The sequence below is a fragment of the Henckelia pumila genome, chromosome 3 (assembly GCF_033568475.1).
Source record: "Henckelia pumila isolate YLH828 chromosome 3, ASM3356847v2, whole genome shotgun sequence".
Lineage (NCBI taxonomy): Eukaryota > Viridiplantae > Streptophyta > Magnoliopsida > Lamiales > Gesneriaceae > Henckelia > Henckelia pumila.
Window position 1 is genome coordinate 178,976,016 of NC_133122.1, and position 21,918 is coordinate 178,997,933.

Genomic DNA, 21,918 nt, shown 5'->3' on the forward strand with positions numbered 1-21,918 from the left:
AGAAATTAACAAAAATACACCTCTTTCTAAATCGGCCCATTTCTTCGTCGAATCACCGTTCTCCACCGCAGCTCTCGCCCGGCGACATTGGAGCTCAATAGAAGCAATCAGCTGACGCCACAGCTCGTTCGATTTTCTACTGTTCATCGTCCACATTTATGCTCGTACAGTTTTCAATTTCTGGTAAATGGTCTCTTGATTCTGTCGTTTCAGTTTTTTTTTTTTTTTTAAATTTTGGATTCCGTCATCAATTCCAATCAATTTTTGTTCCAATTGATAACCTAGCACGTGTTTTGTCATAGCTGATACTCGAATTGGAGTTCCCCCAATTTGATGGAACCCTAGAATTGTAAATTTCATCTCAGATGTAACTCGGTCGGTTTATGCGGTGATTTGGGTCTGACTAATTGCGTTAAACGTGTACATGCAACACATATACGTGCTTATGCGTATGATCAAGAGTGTGGGAAATTTCATACTGCAAGCTATTTGTTCAAGCCTTTGTTTAATTTACTGTGCATATACTGAAAATTTGGATATTGCTTACTTTATTTTTCGTCGTCTTCTTTTTCAATCAGATGAAGATGACATGGTACTTATTTTTGTCTTAAAAATAGACTCTGCATCCACGGTATCGAGAATTGGAATATTTTTCCAAAAGTTCTAGACCTATCAAGTTAAATATCTCGTGGTCTAGATTTGAACAGTAGAGGTTTTTGTTTGTTTTGTTTAGAAAGAAACAAATTGGGTGGGAAAATCTGTTTATGCACTGTTATCGAAACCAATAAATATTGTACGCCTTTATTTCACATTTGGTTTGTTAATAAAGAACAAGAACTTTTGAATTTTCTTTCTTATCTTCTCAAACACATTTCCTTTTGGTTTTATACGATGCATATCTCCACTGAATTCCTGTCTTTTTTTTTTTTCCTGAAACCATAAGTGCATCCTTAATAATTGAAGATGCTAGTCTTTAATCAAGTACAAGCACTGTTCTGTATTTATCATCCACCATTGAATTTCAGTTCAATTCATCTTTAATTTACGTCTGTATCTCGTCTTTGGTATCCCTAACATTCCATGAATCAAGGGTGATTCTTGTTTGCGGAAATTGTTGTTTGACCTATCAATTGGAGTTTATGGATATATGAGATGAAGAATTAGTGGCCGTTTGATTTTCAGATGGGTTTAAGCTTCGTTGTTGGTTAAAAGTGGGCTGCACGTTAAGAATTTGCTATATTAGCATGATATCATTTTGACTGACTTCTCAATTGGTTTTCTGTCTTTATGGTTTTGCTTTGCAGGTCTTTTTTTGGTGAAGTTTGGGCCTCGCTCCTGTTATGCAGGATACATGACTTGACACAACTCTGTGCTGACCAGTTTACAGCTATAATGGAAAAGTCTGATATTATTTTATTGAAGGTGTGCTTATTAGCCTAAAACAAAGATGAATACACAAACCCACCATTCAGGGCAAATTGGCCAGGTGCCAAACCAAGCTGGCACCATGTTGCCTGGTCTGTCACAGCAAAATGTAAATTCGATACCTGGTCAGATGCAAAATCCTATCATCCAGCGAAATGTCTTGAATACAGACCACCCTGAAATCGCAAGAGCACGCAGATATATACAAGAAAAAATGTAAGACTTTTTTACTGTCATATCCATTAGGATATATTTTATTGAGATAGATGCCACAGAATGATTGTAGTTTTGCACCGTATGATGCAGCAAGTTATATAACTAATAAATAAATGGAAAAATTATGAATGAAATCTCCGTTGCGACATATGCATGAAGATGCAGGATGTTTCTAATTCTACATGGATTGCATTGATGATATAACCAATAGGAGTTTCTCTATTTTTCTTTTTTGGCAATACCTCTCGTGCATCTTTCTGCACTGGTTAATTCCTTTCATTTTTGTGACCTTTTTCTTTAGGCTTCAGCTGCATTGTGTTCCAGAGAGAAGTCTATTCCCCTCTAATATATAAGTGATTTTATTACTGTGGTCCTTCCCTTACCGCCTCATTGTGGGTGGTGTTCATGAAACGGATATTTGTGCTAGCATTATATTTTTGTCTTTTCACTTGCATGCTTGGTAATTCTGTTTTGTTAAATGTTGGCAAAAGTTTTAAAATGGCACAGCATATTTGTTTATGTGATTACCATGTAAATATCATGTTATTTTGGAAAAATGCATAAGAGTACGTGCAACCATTTCCCTTTGCATTTGACTTACTCTTTGTGTGGATAAATTATGTCTTTTTCTTTCTTTCGAGTAATTATGATATTGCTATTTTTGTTATAAATGAATGTTTTCAAATTTCCATCACCCCAAGCTTTTTTTGCCACTGCTTCCACTGTTTCATGATATTATACTTGACATCACTTCCATAAACTTGCTGCTCTTGTACTTGGAATGTTTTCGAGTTCTTTCCCTAAAATTTTAGCTTTCCTATGCTGCAGCTTGGGATTTATTAATCAGCGGCGTCCGCAACCACACGAGGCACCCTCTAAGAAAATGATTGATTTAGCGAAACGCTTAGAAGAGGGTTTAGCAAAGAATGCTACCACAATGGTATGGTATATTCTTATTCAGTTTCTGTATATTGCAATAAGTAATCGTTTTCATGGATATCGTAGGGGTAAAGACTAATGACTTTCGCTGGAACTTGAGTTTTCTTCCAAGCTTTTTAAACTGTTAATACTGTGAATGTCGACTGTTTTCCCCCTTTTGAAGTAATAACTAGTGAAATAATTTCACATCTCTTTGTCATGAGTAGTTAAACCTCGCAACTTTGGAATGATGTTTTACCGATTTATTAAACATATATGTCAGTAATAACAATTGATTTGCTTATCAGGAGGAGTATATTAACCTGGGAACTTTGGAAAATCGTTTGCACGTTTTCATTAAACGTGGACCTATGAATAATACCAATCAGCAGTTTTCGCACGCTAATTCTTCCAATTCTATTGGTACTATGATCCCAACGCCTGGATTGCAACAAACTGGGAATTCTGGCTTGATTGGGACTTCCACTATGGATAGCTCTCTCGTAGCTAATGCTAACACAATTACATCTCCCACTGTTAATTCTGGAAGCTTCTATCCTACTGGGAATTCTGGCGGTTCCTATGGTTCATCGGATGGTATTTTACTAATTTTATTCTCATGATCTCCTGTAATTATATTTGCTTTACCTTTTGAATCCTGTCTGATAGATTCTCTTTGCAGGAGTTTTGGGTAGTAGATACCAACAACCATCTTCTGCCTTCTCTGTAAATTCTGGGGGAAATAACTTGATGGCATCAATGGGTGCACAAAGAATGACGAGTCAAATGATCCCAACTCCTGGATTTAATAGTTCCAGTAACAATGACATAAACAGTAATGCAAATAACCAGTCATTCGTGAACATGGAGTCATCAAATAATGTCGAGGCATTTCAACCTGTTGAATCCTCAGTTGTCTCTCAACAGATGCAGCAAAAGCAGTATGTTAGTGGTCAAAATAGTCGTATGTTACATAATATTGGTGGGCATATGGGTAGTGAAATCAGATCTACATTGCACCAGAAGTCCTATGGATTGTCCAATGGGGCCTTGAATGGAGGTTTGGGGATGATGGGAAACAATATGTCCCTGATGAATGGTCCAGGGGCCACCGAAAGCTATTTAAGTGGGACAATGTATGGAAACTCCATCAAACCCATGCATCAACAATTTGACCAAAATATACGACCAACAATGCAGGGTATAGTCTTTCTCTCTTTTACACATCTCCTCGGTTCTTTCTCTCTTTTACACATCTCCTCGGTTCCCTCCCCCCTTCTCTTCTCCCATGCATTTCTGAAAGAAAACTTGTTTTAATACGGGAAATTTGATTTAGCTCAAAATTTTGGAAATTGCTGTTTTGTTTCATGCTCACCACCCGTTCTACTTTTTAGGAGATGGGTATGAAATTGGTGCAGCTGATGCTGCTGGGTCTGGAAACATGTATGTTTCGGTCACATCTGTTGGGACAATGATGAACAATCAGGGCTTGAATGCTGTATCCATGCAAATGCAATCTGTTCAGAAAACAAACTCTCCTATGATGACCAATCAACCAACCATGAACGCAGTTCAACAGGTGACAGTGATGAAATCTCAATCTCTTGACCAGTCTGACAAATTGAATTCTCAATCCCAGTATTCAGGGAGGGAAAATCTTGTGCATACTAATCAACAACAATTTCAACAGCCACCTCATCAATTTCAGCGCCAGCAACTTGTTCAGCATCAGGTCCAGCAAAACCAGCAAACTCAAAACCAGCTGTTGTTGAAGAATGATACATTTGGTCAGTCTCAATTAACAGCTAATATAGTTTCCGAGGCGAAGACCGGGCGTGCATCTGAGCATCGTGGTGATGGCCTGCATTCACAAGTCTCCGATCCGTTCCATTTTTCTGATATGCAGAGTCAGTTTCAACAAAATACAATGGAAAACCAGTCTAGAGCTACACAGTTGCATTCACATCCATCTGGTCCGCTGGATGTCACACCATCACTGACGCAAACTTCAGATCAGATGCAGTTGTTACATTCACAACAGTTTGCTGCTAATTCTCAAAGTGAGTTCGTGAGTTTTTCTGGTGGCATCCAATCGGATGCATCATTTCGTGGTCAGTGGTATTCCAATTCTCAAGATGCATCTCAAGTGTCAGGGAGACTCCTGAATGATCAAAACGTGCAAGATGAATTTCATCACAGATTAACTGGCCAAGATGTGGCCCAACTAAATAATTTATCCTCAGAAGAATCAATCATTGGTCAATCTGATGCTTCCAGATCAGAAGTACCCCAAAATTTAAGCAATACAACATCTAGATCTAATAACCTGAATCGTGAACGACAATTCAAAAATCAACAAAGGTGGCTATTGTTTTTGCTGCATGCTCGTCGATGTTCTGCTCCAGAAGGGAAATGCCAAGAACCTAACTGCATTAAGGTTCAGGAATTGTTGAAACACATGGATTGTTGCAACATATATAAGTGTTCATTCCCTCGTTGCCATGTTACTAAGATCTTAGTCAACCATAAAAGGCTATGTCGGGATGCAAGCTGCCCAGTTTGCATTCCTGTTATGAATTTTGTGCAAGCACAACGAAAACCATTTGCACATTCTGACATGAATTCGGGTTTACCTGGCTCTATCCATGGATCCTGTAAATCCAATGATACTGCTGAAATCGCTGGAAAGACAACTCTGAAATCTAGCTTAGCGATCGCTGAAACTCCTGAAGATCTACAACCTTCTATTAAACGCATGAAAATTGAACAAGGCTCCCGATCTCTTGTATCTGAAATTGAAAGTTCTGCTGCACTGGTTTCTGCTGTTGATGAACCTTCTCTCCAGAAGGTGCTACATGCTGACCAGCATCATGATTCGAAACTTGTTATGAAATCTGAAGTCTGTGAATCTAAAATGGAGGTTTCTGTAAGCAACGGAAAATTAAGTTCCCAGTTTACCCAAATGAAGCAGGATAACATGGACGATGCTAATATCAAAAGGCATGAAGGTGATCTACTTTTGTCAAATAACCCTGCCAGATTTGGTGTTCAGGAAGTCATTAAGGTTGAAAAGGAAATGATGCAAGCTAAACCAGAAAATTCATCTGTACCTTCTGAGAGTGCAACCAAGTCTGGGAAGCCCAAAATAAATGGGGTATCATTGACGGAATTATTTACACCTGAACAAGTCCGGCGTCACATTACAGGCCTTAGACAGTGGGTTGGCCAGGTTAGTATCATATTATACCGTTATCTATTGTATTCCTTTATTTATATGCTCATTCTGTCTGACAGTTGTGGCAGGCACTCCTTTTATATGCATTTATGAAAATATGATGCTATGAGACTCCTAGATGCAATTTTTAATGTAGGAAGCATCTTTTACATGAAATTTTGTATGAAATAAGATGCAGCTAGCTATAGATAAAAGGATAATTTAGAAGAAAAAGAACCACTTTTGTGTTTTTACCTTCATCATCGTGATCAAGAAGTGTAGTGTACCTGATATCTTAAAAAGCATGATGCACACTATTCTCGCTGGAGAGGGAATCGTTCACTAAGTACAATTTCTTGTAATAATCTCATTTAGATGAAATATCTATCCCCTTTTCCATCACAAGAACCATGATATATATCTTATGTGTCCTTTTATGTGATTCATATCCTCGTAAAAATATTTTAACATGTACTTTGTCAACACAGAGCAAAGCAAAAGCAGAAAAAAATCAACTAATGGAGCATTCCATGAGTGAAAATTCTTGCCAGCTGTGTGCAGTCGAGAAGCTTACTTTTGAACCGCCCCCTATATATTGCACACCTTGTGGTGCTCGAATTAAAAGAAATGCGATGTATTATACCTTTGGAGCTGGAGAAACTCGTCATTATTTCTGCATTCCATGTTATAATGATTCCCGTGGAGACGCTGTCGTGGTTGATGGGACTGCCATTCCAAAGGCGAGGATGGAAAAGAAGAAAAATGATGAGGAAACTGAAGAATGGGTATACCACATCTACTTTTTTGGTATTTTTCTTGGCTGCAATAAAGAGTATATTAGATACTGAATGTTTGTATTGCAGTGGGTTCAATGTGATAAATGTGAAGCTTGGCAACATCAAATTTGTGCATTATTCAATGGTCGGAGAAATGATGGTGGACAGGCTGAGTACACTTGTCCAAATTGTTATATAATCGAGGTTGAAAAGGGCGAACGTGTGCCATTGCCGCAGAGTGCTGTTCTGGGAGCAAAAGATTTGCCTAGAACAATATTGAGTGATCACATGGAACAGCGATTATTTGCAAAGCTGAAGCAAGAAAGGCAGGATAGGGCAAGGCTTCAAGGCAAAGGTTATGATGAGGTGAATCAATTTTTACTCGTATTTGATATGGGATGGGATGTTTTTCATTTTCCAATGATCTTTAATGATGGTTTGCATGAGTATATTTTCTTTAACATGCCTCTGTTTGTTATTGTGGACTTACTAAATGGGGTCTAGAGATGTGTAAGGGAATATATATATTTGACATTTGATGGCAAAACTAACCCTGAGGTCTTAATTTGATGCTTCAAGTTCAGTAATTTCTGTGAAGTTTTTATATCTAGTAAAAATGGTGTTTTGAGAAGTATTTAAAGAAGGCTTTGACTTCTGAAGAAGGTTTGTATTTTCGTCTGAAAAATAAACTCTGTAGTATGGTGGACCTGTTTTGATCCCCAAGTTTATGGATTTGTTGTTTAGACAGTTATATTGTCCCACGTGTTCTTATTTATAAAATTGTTAGCAAGTGTAATATATAAAAAATGCAGAAATGAAAGCTTGAATAATTTTTTTAATTAGCTTGATGCTTTGTTTAACGATATGCAATGTCATGGGAGGATCAAAAGTGGTAAGGAAATTCTTGAAACTTACTTTAGAAATGGTATTTGTTCATAAAGTATCGCAAGATTTCGTTTGCATGGTAAAATAGCAGTGTTCTAAATGGCGGTAGGCGGCCCTCGACCGCCCCGCCTTAGTCTAAGACGGTCCCTGTAGGCGGTCTGAGGTCATCCGGCGGTTGAGGCGGGCAAGCAATCGGTCGAGGCGGTCAATGATTTTAAAATTCTAATCAATTATCAAAGTCAAAAATTTTAAAAATCGGTCAAAGTCAATCAATTTTAAAACCCTTAGATATAATAAAAATACCTCTCACTCTCTTTTGTATTTACTTTTGGTTTCAAATGTCCTCTACCATCCTCCACCACCTGCCTCAAACCGCCTCTATCTTTCCTCCGCCACTGCCGCCATCTGCCACCACCTTAATTGTCTTGTTAGTTTGTGTTTATATATTTATTTGCACTTTGTCTAGATTGTATATATTGTATGAAGTTTCTTTAGGCATAAACATTATTTAATTACATATATTACGCAAAAAAATTTGACTATTTGTAATTACATTGCATGATTATACATAATTGCCTATTAAAAATTGCTAAAAAAATTCAACCGCCTAGGCGGTGACCGCCCCGCCACCGCCTCCCGCCATTTTTTTTTTTGATAGGAAACTAGAACTTTATATATATAGTGAAATAAGTAGATACAAAAAGTGAACCAGCGGTTCACAAAAGCTAACTATGGTCCTTTGCAAACAAAGGCAATTATCATCTAATTATCGTCTAAATCAAAGCCAATTTTCAATCCCTATACAAGTCTAATAAAGTCAAAGAATGGAAGCTAGAACCCTTGTGAGCCCACATGGAAACTCTAAGTTTTACTTTGTCCCAAACTTCCTTTACTGTTTTTTCACTATCATAAAAAATTCTTTTATTCCTCTCCAGCCAAAGCGACCAACACACGCAATGAACCACTATCAACCAAAACACTCTCCCTTTTTGTCCAAGCCGACCTCCTAGATCCATAGCAAAAAGATCTTTTGTTGAGTTCGGGATTACCCAAGACAGTCCCAATTCCTTGAGAGCAAGATTCCACAAGAAACCAGAAAACGGACAGTGAATAACCAAATGGTCCTGAGTCTCCCCCCCTGTTTGCATAGAACGCACCAGTTCGGGCTAAGGGAGATGTTCGGGAGCCTCTTTTGAATCAAATCACAGGTAGGCAGCCTCCCCAACGCAGCTGTCCATGAGAAAAACTGAACCTTTGTCGGAATCTGGGGCCTCCCGCCATTTACAACATTGTAAAATAGGAAGCCTTTTAATTGTCCATGGCCGCTATACAAATGGATTATGGTTGTAATCCCGAAGTGGTAATTAAATAATATCCAATAACCTATAGTTTAAAAATAAATAATGAATCAACTTTCTTTGCTTTTGGAGTTTCTAGAGTGTAATCATACTTTTAGACATGCTCCAATATGTAGTGTGAAAAAACTAAATTTTGGTGTCCACTTTAATTATTTGCCATTAGCATGATTCTGTATGTGATATTCAACTATTGGCTTGTCACTTTTGCCAGGTTCCAGGAGCGGACTCTCTTGTTGTGAGAGTGGTGTCATCAGTGGACAAAAAACTGGATGTCAAACCTCGGTTCCTTGATATTTTTCAGGAGGAAAATTACCCATTAGAGTTCCCATATAAATCTAAGGTGTGGCTTACTGAAGGAACTGATTGCAAATTCTTAGATATTGAATATCATTAACTAGTATAGTTCGATCTATGTCATTATTATATCTTTATCAAACAATTTACAGGAGTCATAGTTTGAGTCTAATTCTTACTGCTCTTCATTACTTTTGGTTGACTAAAAAGGTTGCACATTATATGTTTTGTATAGTTATAAACATTATCAACTTGTCTTTACTGTTGGATTTTCATTATTACAAAGACCTTTTACGTATATATTATTATGACATTTTATTTATATACAAATGGGGCCAAAAATTTTATGGAGAAAGGGATATCTGTTGTGATTTTGATTTGATTAACTTTTGTGATCAGCAAATGTTGCAATGATAATTTGTGGGCTTTGGACTTTTCATAAATTAATCATCGAATGTCATAATCATCTTTCAGGTGATATTATTGTTCCAAAAAATTGAAGGAGTTGAAGTATGCCTATTTGGCATGTATGTTCAAGAATTTGGATCAGAATGCCAGCAGCCAAATCATCGGCGAGTCTACCTGTCATACCTGGATTCTGTTAAATATTTCAGGCCAGAGGTCAAAGCTGTTACTGGAGAGGCTCTTCGGACATTTGTGTACCATGAAATTTTGGTAAGTTTCTGACTTAATTGGTGGTTATGAAATTGCTCTTATAGCTGATTTAGTTAAGGTGAGAAAATCGTTGTTACTATTTGTAATGCAAGTTCCTTTTCTGTTTTTCTTTGTTCCAGATTGGGTACTTGGATTATTGTAAAAAGCGTGGTTTCACTAGCTGCTATATATGGGCCTGCCCGCCTTTGAAGGGTGAAGATTATATTTTGTATTGCCACCCGGAAATTCAGAAGACACCAAAATCTGATAAACTTCGAGAGTGGTAAGCTCTATGGTTGTCAAAAGGAGACTGATATATGTATTGAGTGGTATTGCAGCACTCTTTTAGTGTTTTACTTTGTAACTTCTATTTTAGGTATCTGGCAATGTTAAGAAAGGCAAAAGATGAAAAAATTGTCGCTGAGCTCACTAATCTATATGATCATTTCTTTACTTCTACCGGGGAATGTAGAGCAAAGGTAACTGCGGCCCGATTGCCATACTTTGATGGAGATTATTGGCCTGGTGCTGCGGAGGACATGATATATCAACTGCAACAAGAAGACGATGGGAGAAAACCACATAAGAAGGGAACTATGAAAAAGACCATAACAAAAAGAGCCTTAAAAGCATCTGGTCAAACTGATCTTTCTGGCAATGCATCAAAAGATTTGCTGTTAATGCATAAAGTAATTTTTACTTCAAACCTTTTTCTACAATTTTTTGGTCATCTATAGTGCTATTAATTTCCATCCTCTTATCTACTTTGAGCGCCTATCTATGATGCTGTAGCCTTTTTAACTGCTTTATGAATATTTTTATGGCTACGAGTTTTTGTCATTTTCTGGCTCTTCTGTGAAGTGCATAATAAAGAAAAAGAACTTAGTTCCTATTCCGTGATTGGTTCTTAAACTTTTGTGTTCTTGTAGCTTGGAGAGACAATTTTTCCAATGAAGGAAGACTTCATCATGGTTCACTTACAGTATGCTTGCACGCACTGCTGCATTTTAATGGTGTCTGGAAATCGCTGGGCTTGCAAACAGTGCAAAAATTTTCAGCTATGTGACAAGTAAGGATTCTAGCCCTTTTGGCTTGCTCATGGTAAAAATTTGTTTGTCTCGTTCCCTTTGTAATTTTCAATGTCTAGTTGGGTTATTTATTAGGCTCTCCATCTTTATGTTCTTGGGGTAGGTTATGGATATCGAAGCAGCAAACAAAACAGATGTAAAAATATTTATTGTTCCAAACATGTTTGAATTTGCTATTTCTAGTTACAGTTGCATATCAGGGACAAAATCTCTCTCTCTCTCTCTCTCTCTCTCTCTCTCTCTCTCTCTCTCTGTTTTGTTTTGTTTTGTTTTTTCAGTCGTGTTTTATGATGATATCCTTGTTAACACGGAATTAATATTTTGGTCGCATGATTATATCCTGAATTCTTTGGGTTCTTCTAACAATAACATCTTGTACATTGTGTTACTGAGTTGTGTCTATTTCACCTTTCAGGTGCTATGATGCTGAGCGAAAACGTGAGGACAGAGAGAGACATCCTATTAATCAAAAGGATAAGCATGCACTTCATCCTGTAAGTCCTTGTTATCAGAATTTTGGACCCAGCATGTTATTTCACACTTTTGGGTTTCTCCATTGTTCAACACAGGCTTCGTATTTAGAGCAATGCATTTTCCAATGGCAGGTTGAAATTACTGGAGTTCCTGATGATACCAAGGATAAAGATGAAATTCTTGAGAGTGAATTCTTTGACACCAGACAGGCTTTTCTTAGCCTTTGTCAAGGAAACCATTATCAGTATGATACTCTTCGCCGAGCTAAGCACTCCTCAATGATGGTCCTCTATCATCTTCACAATCCCACAGCACCAGCTTTTGTGACAACATGCAACGCGTGTCATCTTGATATAGAATCAGGCCAAGGTTGGCGCTGTGAGACATGCCCCGATTATGATGTATGCAATCCTTGCTATCAAAAAGATGGAGGAATTAACCATCCTCATAAACTTACTAATCATCCATCCAATGATCGGGATGCACAAAACAAGGAAGCTAGGGAATTACGAGTTGCCCAGGTAACTAATGTTTTCTTTGTTTTCAGATGTTCCAATCTCCATAGATATTACTTTCCAGTTGTCTGTTTACAATCTGAATGCTGATTACTTTCTACCACTTTATTGTGTTATTCTCAACTTAACCAATTAGACCCGGTTCTAGGCAGTTAAAATATATAATAGCTAGCTGTTTCTATGCCAGAATAGGTGTGTTTTGATGGCAGTCCTTGGATCCTCATGTAGGGCTCACTATTCGTTTTAGGGATCCAAGGGCTTAAACAGGGTGTGCATGGCCAATGCCCTAATAGCTACAGATGACTTGTTCGTTATTCCACATGTAATAGTTTAACTGATTAACTAGATAAGAATTTACTTCTAATGCTATATCTGCTGAGACTAGGAGATGCTTGAAACCCACCTATCCTCTTTATCATTTAGTTCTGTGAGATTATTAATCCTCTTGCAGATAATGATCCTCCCAAATTCTGCGCCAATCATGCGTCAACTTTGACGTGTTCTTTTTTTCTTTTTTATTTTCTTTTTTTGCTTATCCAGTACTTTGCATGGTGCTCTGTGGAATTTTTATAATGATTAAGCATTGAACCTAGTCTCCACAAGCATCGGCTTCTTGCTGCAAGTTGTGTGATGACATTGTTTATTTGATGTTGCAGCTGCGGAAAATGCTCGAGCTCCTGGTGCATGCTTCTCAGTGTCGTTCGCCACATTGCCAATATCCAAATTGTCGCAAGGTGAAAGGACTTTTCCGCCATGGCATGCTGTGCAAGACACGTGCTTCCGGAGGTTGTGTTTTGTGTAAGAAAATGTGGTACCTCCTTCAGCTTCATTCTAGAGCATGCAAAGAATCCGAATGCAATGTACCGCGATGCAGGTTTGTACAGAAATTTCTCACCCTAGATCTTGCTTTTACCCTCAGGTAAAACAAATTAATACAAAAAATAATAATGTTTACATACATGCTCATTTCTTATGCAGGGATTTGAGGGAGCACATGAGAAGATTGCAACAGCAATCTGATTCACGACGACGTGCTGCTGTAATGGAAATGATGAGGCAACGTGCTGCCGAGGTTGCCGGGAGTTCTTGATGAGTTATGGACATTCCTGTTGTACATACACTGCTTTTTGAAAACACCGTTATACTTTGTTCAACTGGCAAAGGAAGACATCATCTTACAATCACAAGTGAAATCTGTTCCAAGAAATAATTTACAGGAGCTTCGATTCAATCTCACCCGCCCACAGCGCGCACAATTTTTAGTTGGTACTTCTCCGGATATGGTTGATAGGGAAGCTTACAGATCAGAGTCTGCTTGCTTCTGTTACCAAAGAAATGTGCCATTATGACTAGATTACAACTGATTCTTTGATTTTGTTTCGCCGTGTTGTATCTGTTGCCATCATTTGGTGGTTTTGTACCATAGCTGTTGTCTTAAAGTTTCAATTTTTCCGTTGCAATAGTAAGAGGGAAATCTCTGTTTTCCACGTCGATTCTTCCGTCTCTTTCTCTCTCCGCGAGTTTAGATTATTGATATTCAACTATACTCGATCCTACAGTCGCAAACTTTCAATATGTCATATCGATACATAGTTTCTTTTGGAGAATCAGTAGAAAGCCAAACCAAATTCCACCTTGAAAACCTCAAAATTCCATAGAAGACAAAATTAACAAGGTCAGGAAAAATTCTACTTCCTATGGCCAATCAAGAAACTTGTAACCTTGAAGTGATGGCGGCAAATACGTTTGTGATGAAGAGTTGGAATTATCCGGAGGGTATATATAATCCTTTCCATACCCAAGATTCTTCATTAGCTTCGTTGGTGCATTCCTCAAATGTAGTGGCACCCTTTCGTTCTGTCCCACGGATTCTTTTACAACCTTCTGCGCAGCTTCGATTGCACGATAAACAGATACTGATTTAGGAGCCAAAGCCAAGTACGAAACACACTGTCCGAGTATCACGTTACACTCCGGCATCCCAATAAAATGACAGCCTTGGTAACAAGAGACGGCTTGTGTTAAAGCCTGTGGATCCGCCAAACCGATGTCCTCACAGGCGAATCTAATGAGTCGGCGTGCAATGTAGAGCGGCTCTTCACCTCCTTCTAACATTCTAGCCAACCAATAAATCGAGGCATCAGCATCACTCCCTCTCATAGACTTGTGTAGGGCACTGATCAAATTGTAATGCTCCTCCCCTGCTCTATCATAGGCCAAATGCTTGCTCTGTAACGATTCTTTGACGTCGCTTATGGTTACAACAATCTTCGATTCTTTATCTAGATTAGATTTCTTGAACCGTGCTGTTGCTGTTGTGGCTGAAATCTCAAGAGCATTTAATGCCACCCTTGCATCTCCATCGCAGTGCAACGACAGAAAATCGATGGCTTCGTCATTCACTTCAATTTTAACCATCCCCTTCAAGTTCATAGCCAACCCCCTGTCCATATCCGATACAGCGCGATTCAGGAGCATTGCTAGATCACATGGCTTCAACGGATGAAGGGTTAATACTCTGCAACGAGACAACAATGGCGTGATCAAGTGGAAGGATGGGTTTTCGGTGGTGGCGCCGACGAAAACTATGCTCCCATCCTCGATCACAGGCAGGAATGAATCTTGCTGCGCCTTGTTGAACCGGTGCACTTCATCAAGGAAAAGAACCGTCCTTTTGTTGGCTTTTAGCTTCAACTTTCTGGCCTCATCCACTGTATCCCTAACATCTTTCACGCCACAAGTGACTGCGGACAAAGAAACGAATCGGTACAACGAAGAAGAGCTACACGAACTCACGATGGCTCTGGCAATGGAGGTTTTACCAGCGCCCGGTGGTCCCCAGAGGATGATAGAAGGAAGGCGGCCGCATTCGATGGCGGCGCGTAGAAGGGAATCTCTTGCGAGAAGGTGGTCCTGTCCGACAACCTCGTCGAGCACGCGCGGCCTCATTCTCTCCGACAACGGCGCGTGCGGCAGTGGAAACGCTGACGCTTCTGGTGGGGGTTTCTTGACATTTTCAAGGTGATCGGACAATTTTCGACGCTTCTCACGATGAATCAACAGATGGGTCGATTCATCTTCCTCGATTTCTTCCTGTTGGGATTTCGGTGGGTTTTGGTCCTTCTTGGAGTGGAAGTTGAAGAATCGATTGATTTTGGGTTGGATTATTGGCGGCGGGGAACTGGATGGTGGAGGGTTTTGAGATTGGAGAAGCCAATCGGTGGCTTTAACGACGTCGCCGCCGGTGGAAGCCAGAGCTTCAGCGGCGGAAGCATTTGAGAAACCCATGCTTACCAGCTGCTCCATTTTATTTTCCATTTTCAAATGGATATTATTTATTCCCCTTCCATCGATTATACAAAATCGGAATCAATGCCCTTTTCCCGCAACTTTTAACATCATCAAATTTATATTCTTGGTTCCTAAAAAAAAAAAAAACAATTATATTCTTGAAATTCATGTCAAATTAAAAAATGACAAAAAGAAAGTATATACTATCATAATTTTTTTTTAAAAAAAATGGTAGCCAAAGTTCTTGTGGAATATTTCACCTTAGATTAGAGCTTCGTTTGGTATCAAAATTCAGGTAAAAAAAATAATTTTTTTTTTAAAAAAAGTTCTTTTTTCGTTAATAAGGTGTTTGGACGACCAAATAATAAGTGCTTAAAAAGTATTTTTTAAAGTCAAAATTAAAACTTTTTCAAAAGCCAAAAATTATAGTTTAAAAAAACACTTTTTTTAAAAAATATGTACAAAATCCAAACGGGCTCTACGACTTAAATGGACAAGACATCCGTTTGTTCAAAAAAAAATTGTATTGAGCCGCATGCTTAGTTCCGCATCTAACACATTCGCATAAATTTAAATCTCTGCAATGAATATATATCACATTACATTCTATGAGTTTTGATCTCTTGTACAACCATCGTGAATAACTACAGGAGTACATGTAGTTACCCACGATGACTGTCCGAGAGATCAAAACTATACATTCTATTTTGACAAATTTATGCCTTTCTTTTGAGGCTATCTAAAGAAATTTGTTCTCATAAGCATAATAATATGGATCGGTCTATAAATATTTATACGAAAGTTCAAAACTTGGTGACAAAAAACAATGGCCGGAGCAGAAGGTTCTTATATATAGCCGAAAAAGAGAGAACAAGAAGAAAGAAAGAAATCTAGGCCATATTCAAACCCAAGATAAGACAAAATTTGAGCCCAGACCAAAATACAGCCCAGTATCCATTAGATACAAGATAACTACCGAACCCAAATATAAAAGGTGACATTGGATTTGGGTTCATTAACTTTAAAGTCCAATTCTTTCCTGGTTTGAAAAATAAATTAAAAAAAATAATTTTATTGAAAAAAGGTTGACCCCGAAGGGGACCCCATCTCATATGAGTCAGAGGCCCATTGGCTCATGCGGGGGTTAAATCGAGGGATGTGCACGAGTAGGCAGGGACCTGAGGGAGGGAACAACATGGTCCAACCCCCAAAGCATACCCCCAAATATTTCAATGAGGAATATGCTCCACACGAGGATCGAACCCGCAACGCTGGGAAATTTTTTCCCACGTCACCTCAGGCCTTACCAACTCGCCTATGCTCCTGTGGGCCAAAAAAAAAAAATGTTTTTTTGAAGAAAGCAAGGATACCAAATAATCGTCTACTTATCACGATCTGTGAATAACCAAGATATTGAGGAATATCTAGAAAGGCGTTTCGAGAATCTATTTGATTCTATTTATGTTCCATCCGTTTGAAGAAAGCAAGGATACCAAATAATCAATCTTCTTTTTAATTGTTGAATATCTCTTCGATAGATCAATGTTTTTTTGACACTAGAGATTAAATAATCCGATATATTATGAAACTACTACGACGTCTACATATACAATAATCAGTAAATATGATGTATATCTTATAGAAATTTCATATTATCGTTATAATATTATTCTAAGTGTGCATTCAAATGTTGATATTTAATAATAGACGTGGGTTCACTAAAAATTCAATGAACTCTCATGAATTAATGAATATCTATCCTTGAACGCACTGTTGCAATACCACATTTAAGGGTATCATCTAATTTAATTTGCCGTATATATCTTACTCAGAGAACATGAAGCATTAATAGTCGCACTGTACAATATATTTTTTAAAAACATATAATTTATAAAATATGCTCAAAATAAGCGAAAATTTAATAAATGGACTTAAATTAGTTAAATAAGAATTTTACGTATTAGCAAGTTATATATATTAACCATTTTAATAAATATAATTTAACACAACATTAACTTGTTGATGGCTGCCTACAGCCTGTAAGAAAGTCTAAACGTCTTATTTGAAAACAGAAAAAAATATCGATGAACCTCACAATTTGTTTTCAAGTGAGATGTTCATCTGAGCATCTCATACAAAAAATATATAAAAATTATTTTTTCCGATGGATGTAGAATCACAAAAAAAAATCATACTTTTTACAAACTTTCGCGTAACTTTTGATGTAAAACCAGTACTGCATCTATAATTGCACATCCAAACATTTTAATCAGAAAGAAGGTGCCACACAACCACAACTATATCACTAGTAAAATATATATATATATATATATATATATATATATATATATATATATATATATATATATAGATAATCTTATTTAGTAAAAAAATATTTCATCAATTCCAAATATAGAGACCATATTTTTTCGTTGGTCACAAATATGAGAAATCAATGCCAAATGCTCACAGTACTACGTACATAATTACATGCACTTTGGATCTTTTGGCACTGCTTTTCTTTTTTTCTTTTTAATTGTGTTCTAAACATATTTGGCTAATGCAAAAAATAGGATGAAACCCACCTCCAATATGATTGCACACTATATACATATATATATTTTTAAAAAAAAATCTTCTATACTGGTTGAAAAATGTTACATGAAAAATTTCGTCCCGTAAATTCAACGTCTTAAACCTAATAGATCCGATATCGTTGTTTCACCTATCTGTCACATAATCAAATGGTTGCTAAACGATAAAAAACAACGCGATTCCGACCGCGTTTTCCCGATTCCGTTCTCATAAGGAGTTTGAAAATCGGAGCAAAAATTGCCTACATTTTGGCCCACTGTTTTTGGAACTTAACGCAAGCGATAGAGCCACATGATCATGATGTGTGGTTTCCTTCGAGTCAAGTAATCAATACAAAATTTTGAACAATACGTATTAATTCCACTGATTTTGATTGCATCCTGTACTCAAATTTTAGTACAACTTGGGGTGGAATTAAATAAGAGGTACTTTAATTTGTGGATGTTTCGACACGGCAATGTACAGTTACGTACTTGTAATAAATATTATGTTACAATGATTCTAGTCGAGGAATATAAGCATTCAAATATAGCTAGAGTTAATGTTTTAATTTCATAATCACATTGTAATCAATTTTACACGACGCTTTATTAGATAATTTCTGCATGATATATAAACAAATTATTATGAAATCGTTTTTGGTTATATCACTTATATACACGTGTGTGTAGTTCATGTAATGGACGTGCACTCACGAGTTTCATCATAGTTTATTTTATTTGAAACGAAAACAAAACTAAATCGAATTGTAGACTAGTGCCCCTATCTTAAGTGATCAGTTAGAAAAATAGATGTTTAAATAGGTTTATAACGAGAATATAATGAACTCGATCATATAACAATTTGACTTGAGTTAATTATTTTTGTATAAACAATCGTGTTTGATATTAGTTCTTAAATAATTATATGTGGCCGACGCAGTGATAAACTCTGAATCCTCTAGTAGAGTTGTGTGGCCCATATGGTTATCGCGTGTATATATATCAAGAAATGGGGCCTCTTACGAATAGCGATAGCACATTGTTTTCTTCTTTCGTAAACCATCTGATATATAGCTCATTGTATCAATTTTACACCATTTCAAAATTTAACCCATTTGCCCAAACCGTAAGAATATAAGACAAATAACATATTTTCCAAATTCAAAAAATTAAATTTTAATCAATTATTAAAACACAAAAATTCTTATGAAACTGTCTCATGAATCAATTTTATGTGACGGATCTCACGTAAGGTTAATTTGTAAGATGAATTAATATTCTATTTGACTGGGCTAAAAGTTTTAATTTTTTATTGAAAATATAGATCAATATCGACGTACTCGTCTTACGAATCTATATAAAAAAGACATATATACTCTACCTTTGCCAAAAACATTGTTTTTTTCACCACAAGTATGCAATATCGATCATTTCGTAAAGATATAAATCTTTAAAATCGTCTAGTCACAAACTTACTAGCTCATAATTATCAAAATACATTGAACCATTCCCATCAATATTTGGCTATATTGGGCGGACGCGGTTATATTTGCCTATAAGTAGCATGCAGACCCGACACTCACTATTGTAATTTGTAGCTACTCAACAAAAGCAATAGCAATAGCAATGGGCAAGCAAAACATAGTACAAATGCTCATCTTTCTACTCAACTTGGGGACATTGTTGATTTCTCTAGCATGCCCAACTTGTCCATACCAAACTCCTCTTCCACCAAAGCATCCTCCCTTTGTCAAACCACCTCCCTCCCCGACAAAGCCGCCCGTCGTCACGCCATCGCCATCCCCGCCGCCATACGTACCCATTAATCCGCCGCCGTACATTCCCAAACCTCCTCCCATTGTGTACCCTCCGATCAAACCCGAACCACCAGTGGTCCCTAATCCGCCACCTTACGTGGCCAAACCTCCTCCCATTGTGTACCCTCCAATCAAACCCGAACCACCGGTCGTGCCTAATCCGCCACCTTACGTGGCCAAACCTCCTCCCATTGTGTACCCTCCGATCAAACCCGAACCACCAATCGTGCCCGAACCGCCGATTAAACCACCGCCGATCGAGACTCCATGCCCGCCACCTCCACCTCCGAAAGCAAAGGAAACATGCCCGATCAACACTTTGAAACTTGGTGCATGTGTGGATTTGTTAGGTAGTCTGGGACATCTTATAATTGGTAGCAGCGCCAAGGACACTTGTTGTCCGGTGCTAGAAGGGCTGGTGGACGCGGATGCGGCACTCTGCCTTTGCACCACTATCAAAGCAAAGCTTCTCAACATCAACATTATCCTCCCCATCGCACTTGAAGTTCTCGTCGACTGCGGAAAAACTCCGCCCGCCGGCTTCCAATGCCCCGCCTGAATCCAAGGTACTCTGTTCAAGTTAACGAACAATTTTCGGAACGCGCTATAATATTACACCCGATTATTGCAAGCTCAAACGATTAATTAATGGCTAGTAGCTAAGTGACAATTATACAAACACAGACACTACCGGCACAAAATTATCCCACAAAATGCAGATTAATCTGGATAATTGGATTATTATTCATGCCATTAATGCACGAGATACATGGATGTTAACTTCATTTAATGAAATTCCATGGATATGCAGAATTTACATCGCCAAGAACATCGTGACTGACAGCTGAAGAGTTCACGGAAGATCATGCGACGATATATAGTGTTGTTTGTGTTGTGTGTATAGAATGAAGCAAAGTTTCCCCATAAAATGGTGATGCATATCAGCATATGCCTAGCTCTTTGTTTATTATGTGTCAGTGTGGTCAACAATTTTCAGTTACGCTCATGTTTTCAAGAAATTGTACGTGATCATATGTTTCAAACTTGTGTTCTAATTAAGAAAAGAACCTTGGTCCATATAAACCAGTTATTATACGAATAAATTTTGTATGTTACGAAAATAAATATTTATTTTTGAAAACATGAAAAACATTTTGGATTTTCACATTTGCAAGTGTTGTAAATCAGAGCACAAGAAACCCGAACACCAAACAACATATACTAAGATATCCATGCAATCAGGAATCGAATCAAAATAGACACTCAAGAAATGAAGAACAAGAGCGAAAACAGTAAGAGCACAAAGGAATTACTTGGTTCGGATTATATAAACCCTACATCCAAGGTTCTGGGTATTTACCCATAAGAATCCACTAAGAATCAACTCTGAATCAATTCAATACAACTCTCAAGATACAATATAGAACACAATCAGAGATCAACGCTTATCAGCAATACACTAAGCCAGTAGCGCATACAAAGCTCTTCGAAGTTGCAGCTCCAGAAAAACTCTTCGAACAAATCTCTAATTCCCAGAGGATATGATCGCTGGAGAAATCTTGAAATGTATCTTCTCAAATCCGGAAACCCCAATTCCTTATCCGTCTCATATGAGAACTTAGCTACTTAACTACCGTAACTAACACAACTTTTAATCTTGACCATTAGATCAATCCAATTAATCTCAGAGTTGATCCTGACCGTTAATTGCAACTAATCTCAAGTCAACATAAGTCTTCACAAAACTCCACCTTTGACTAGATTGGTTGCAGCAAGTGAATTCATATGAGTTCCCATAACTCACTTCAGACCTGATTACTGCATCAGCTGGAGCAAACTCAATGCTTGTTTGAGCTTGTCCACTGGTATAACTTTTGTCAACATGTCAGCAGGGTTAACCAAAGTATCTATCTTCAGGATCTTTACCAAGCCCTTAGATATTATATCTCTCACAAAATGCAATCTAACATCTATATGTTTAGTCCTTTCATGAAATACAGAATTTTTGGAAAGATAAATTGCACTTTGTGAGTCACAAAATATCGTGACATCTCTCTGCTCCAAACCCATTTCCTTGACAAAACCAGCAATCCAGATGCCCTCCTTTACAGCTTCAGTAAGGCTTATGTATTCAGCTTCAGTAGTGGATAAAGCAACCACATTTTGCAAATGTGATTTCCAGCTTACTACATTTCCTCCAACAGTAAACACATAACCTGAAATGGATCTTCTCTTGTCTAGATCAGCTGCATAATCGGAATCACAATAACCAGTAACTCCACATGAGCTTGACTTAGAGTTCGTATACTGAAGTTTCATATTTGTAGTCCCTTTTAAGTATCGAAGCAACCACAACACTGCCTTCCAATGCTCTCTACCTGGTTTACTCATGTACCGACTTACAATTCCTAATCCAT

The 21,918-nt window shown here is 37.7% G+C and overlaps 3 protein-coding genes across 3 annotated transcripts; 2 read left to right on the forward strand and 1 right to left on the reverse strand.

Annotated features, from left to right (window-relative positions):
- Positions 1-13,293, forward strand: LOC140891283 (histone acetyltransferase HAC1). The gene is made up of 17 exons (XM_073299699.1): positions 1-183; positions 1,305-1,641; positions 2,470-2,581; positions 2,868-3,156; positions 3,242-3,760; positions 3,954-5,788; positions 6,262-6,558; positions 6,637-6,915; positions 9,004-9,132; positions 9,561-9,761; positions 9,881-10,023; positions 10,117-10,429; positions 10,670-10,809; positions 11,244-11,322; positions 11,434-11,823; positions 12,474-12,691; positions 12,796-13,293. The coding sequence occupies exons 2-17, from the start codon at positions 1,448-1,450 to the stop codon at positions 12,905-12,907; spliced, it is 5,250 nt and encodes a 1,749-aa protein (XP_073155800.1). The 5' UTR covers positions 1-183; positions 1,305-1,447; the 3' UTR covers positions 12,908-13,293.
- A 179-nt stretch (positions 13,294-13,472) lies between these two features.
- LOC140891284 (uncharacterized) lies at positions 13,473-15,146 on the reverse strand. The gene has a single exon (XM_073299700.1). It carries the CDS (start codon positions 15,133-15,135, stop codon positions 13,513-13,515), a length of 1,623 nt encoding a protein of 540 aa, XP_073155801.1. The 5' UTR covers positions 15,136-15,146; the 3' UTR covers positions 13,473-13,512.
- Positions 15,147-19,266: 4,120 nt separating this feature from the next.
- Positions 19,267-20,666, forward strand: LOC140890887 (uncharacterized). Its single transcript, XM_073299035.1, has 2 exons — positions 19,267-20,067; positions 20,313-20,666. Exon 1 carries the CDS (start codon positions 19,311-19,313, stop codon positions 20,058-20,060), a length of 750 nt encoding a protein of 249 aa, XP_073155136.1. The 5' UTR covers positions 19,267-19,310; the 3' UTR covers positions 20,061-20,067; positions 20,313-20,666.
- Positions 20,667-21,918: the final 1,252 nt, after the last annotated feature.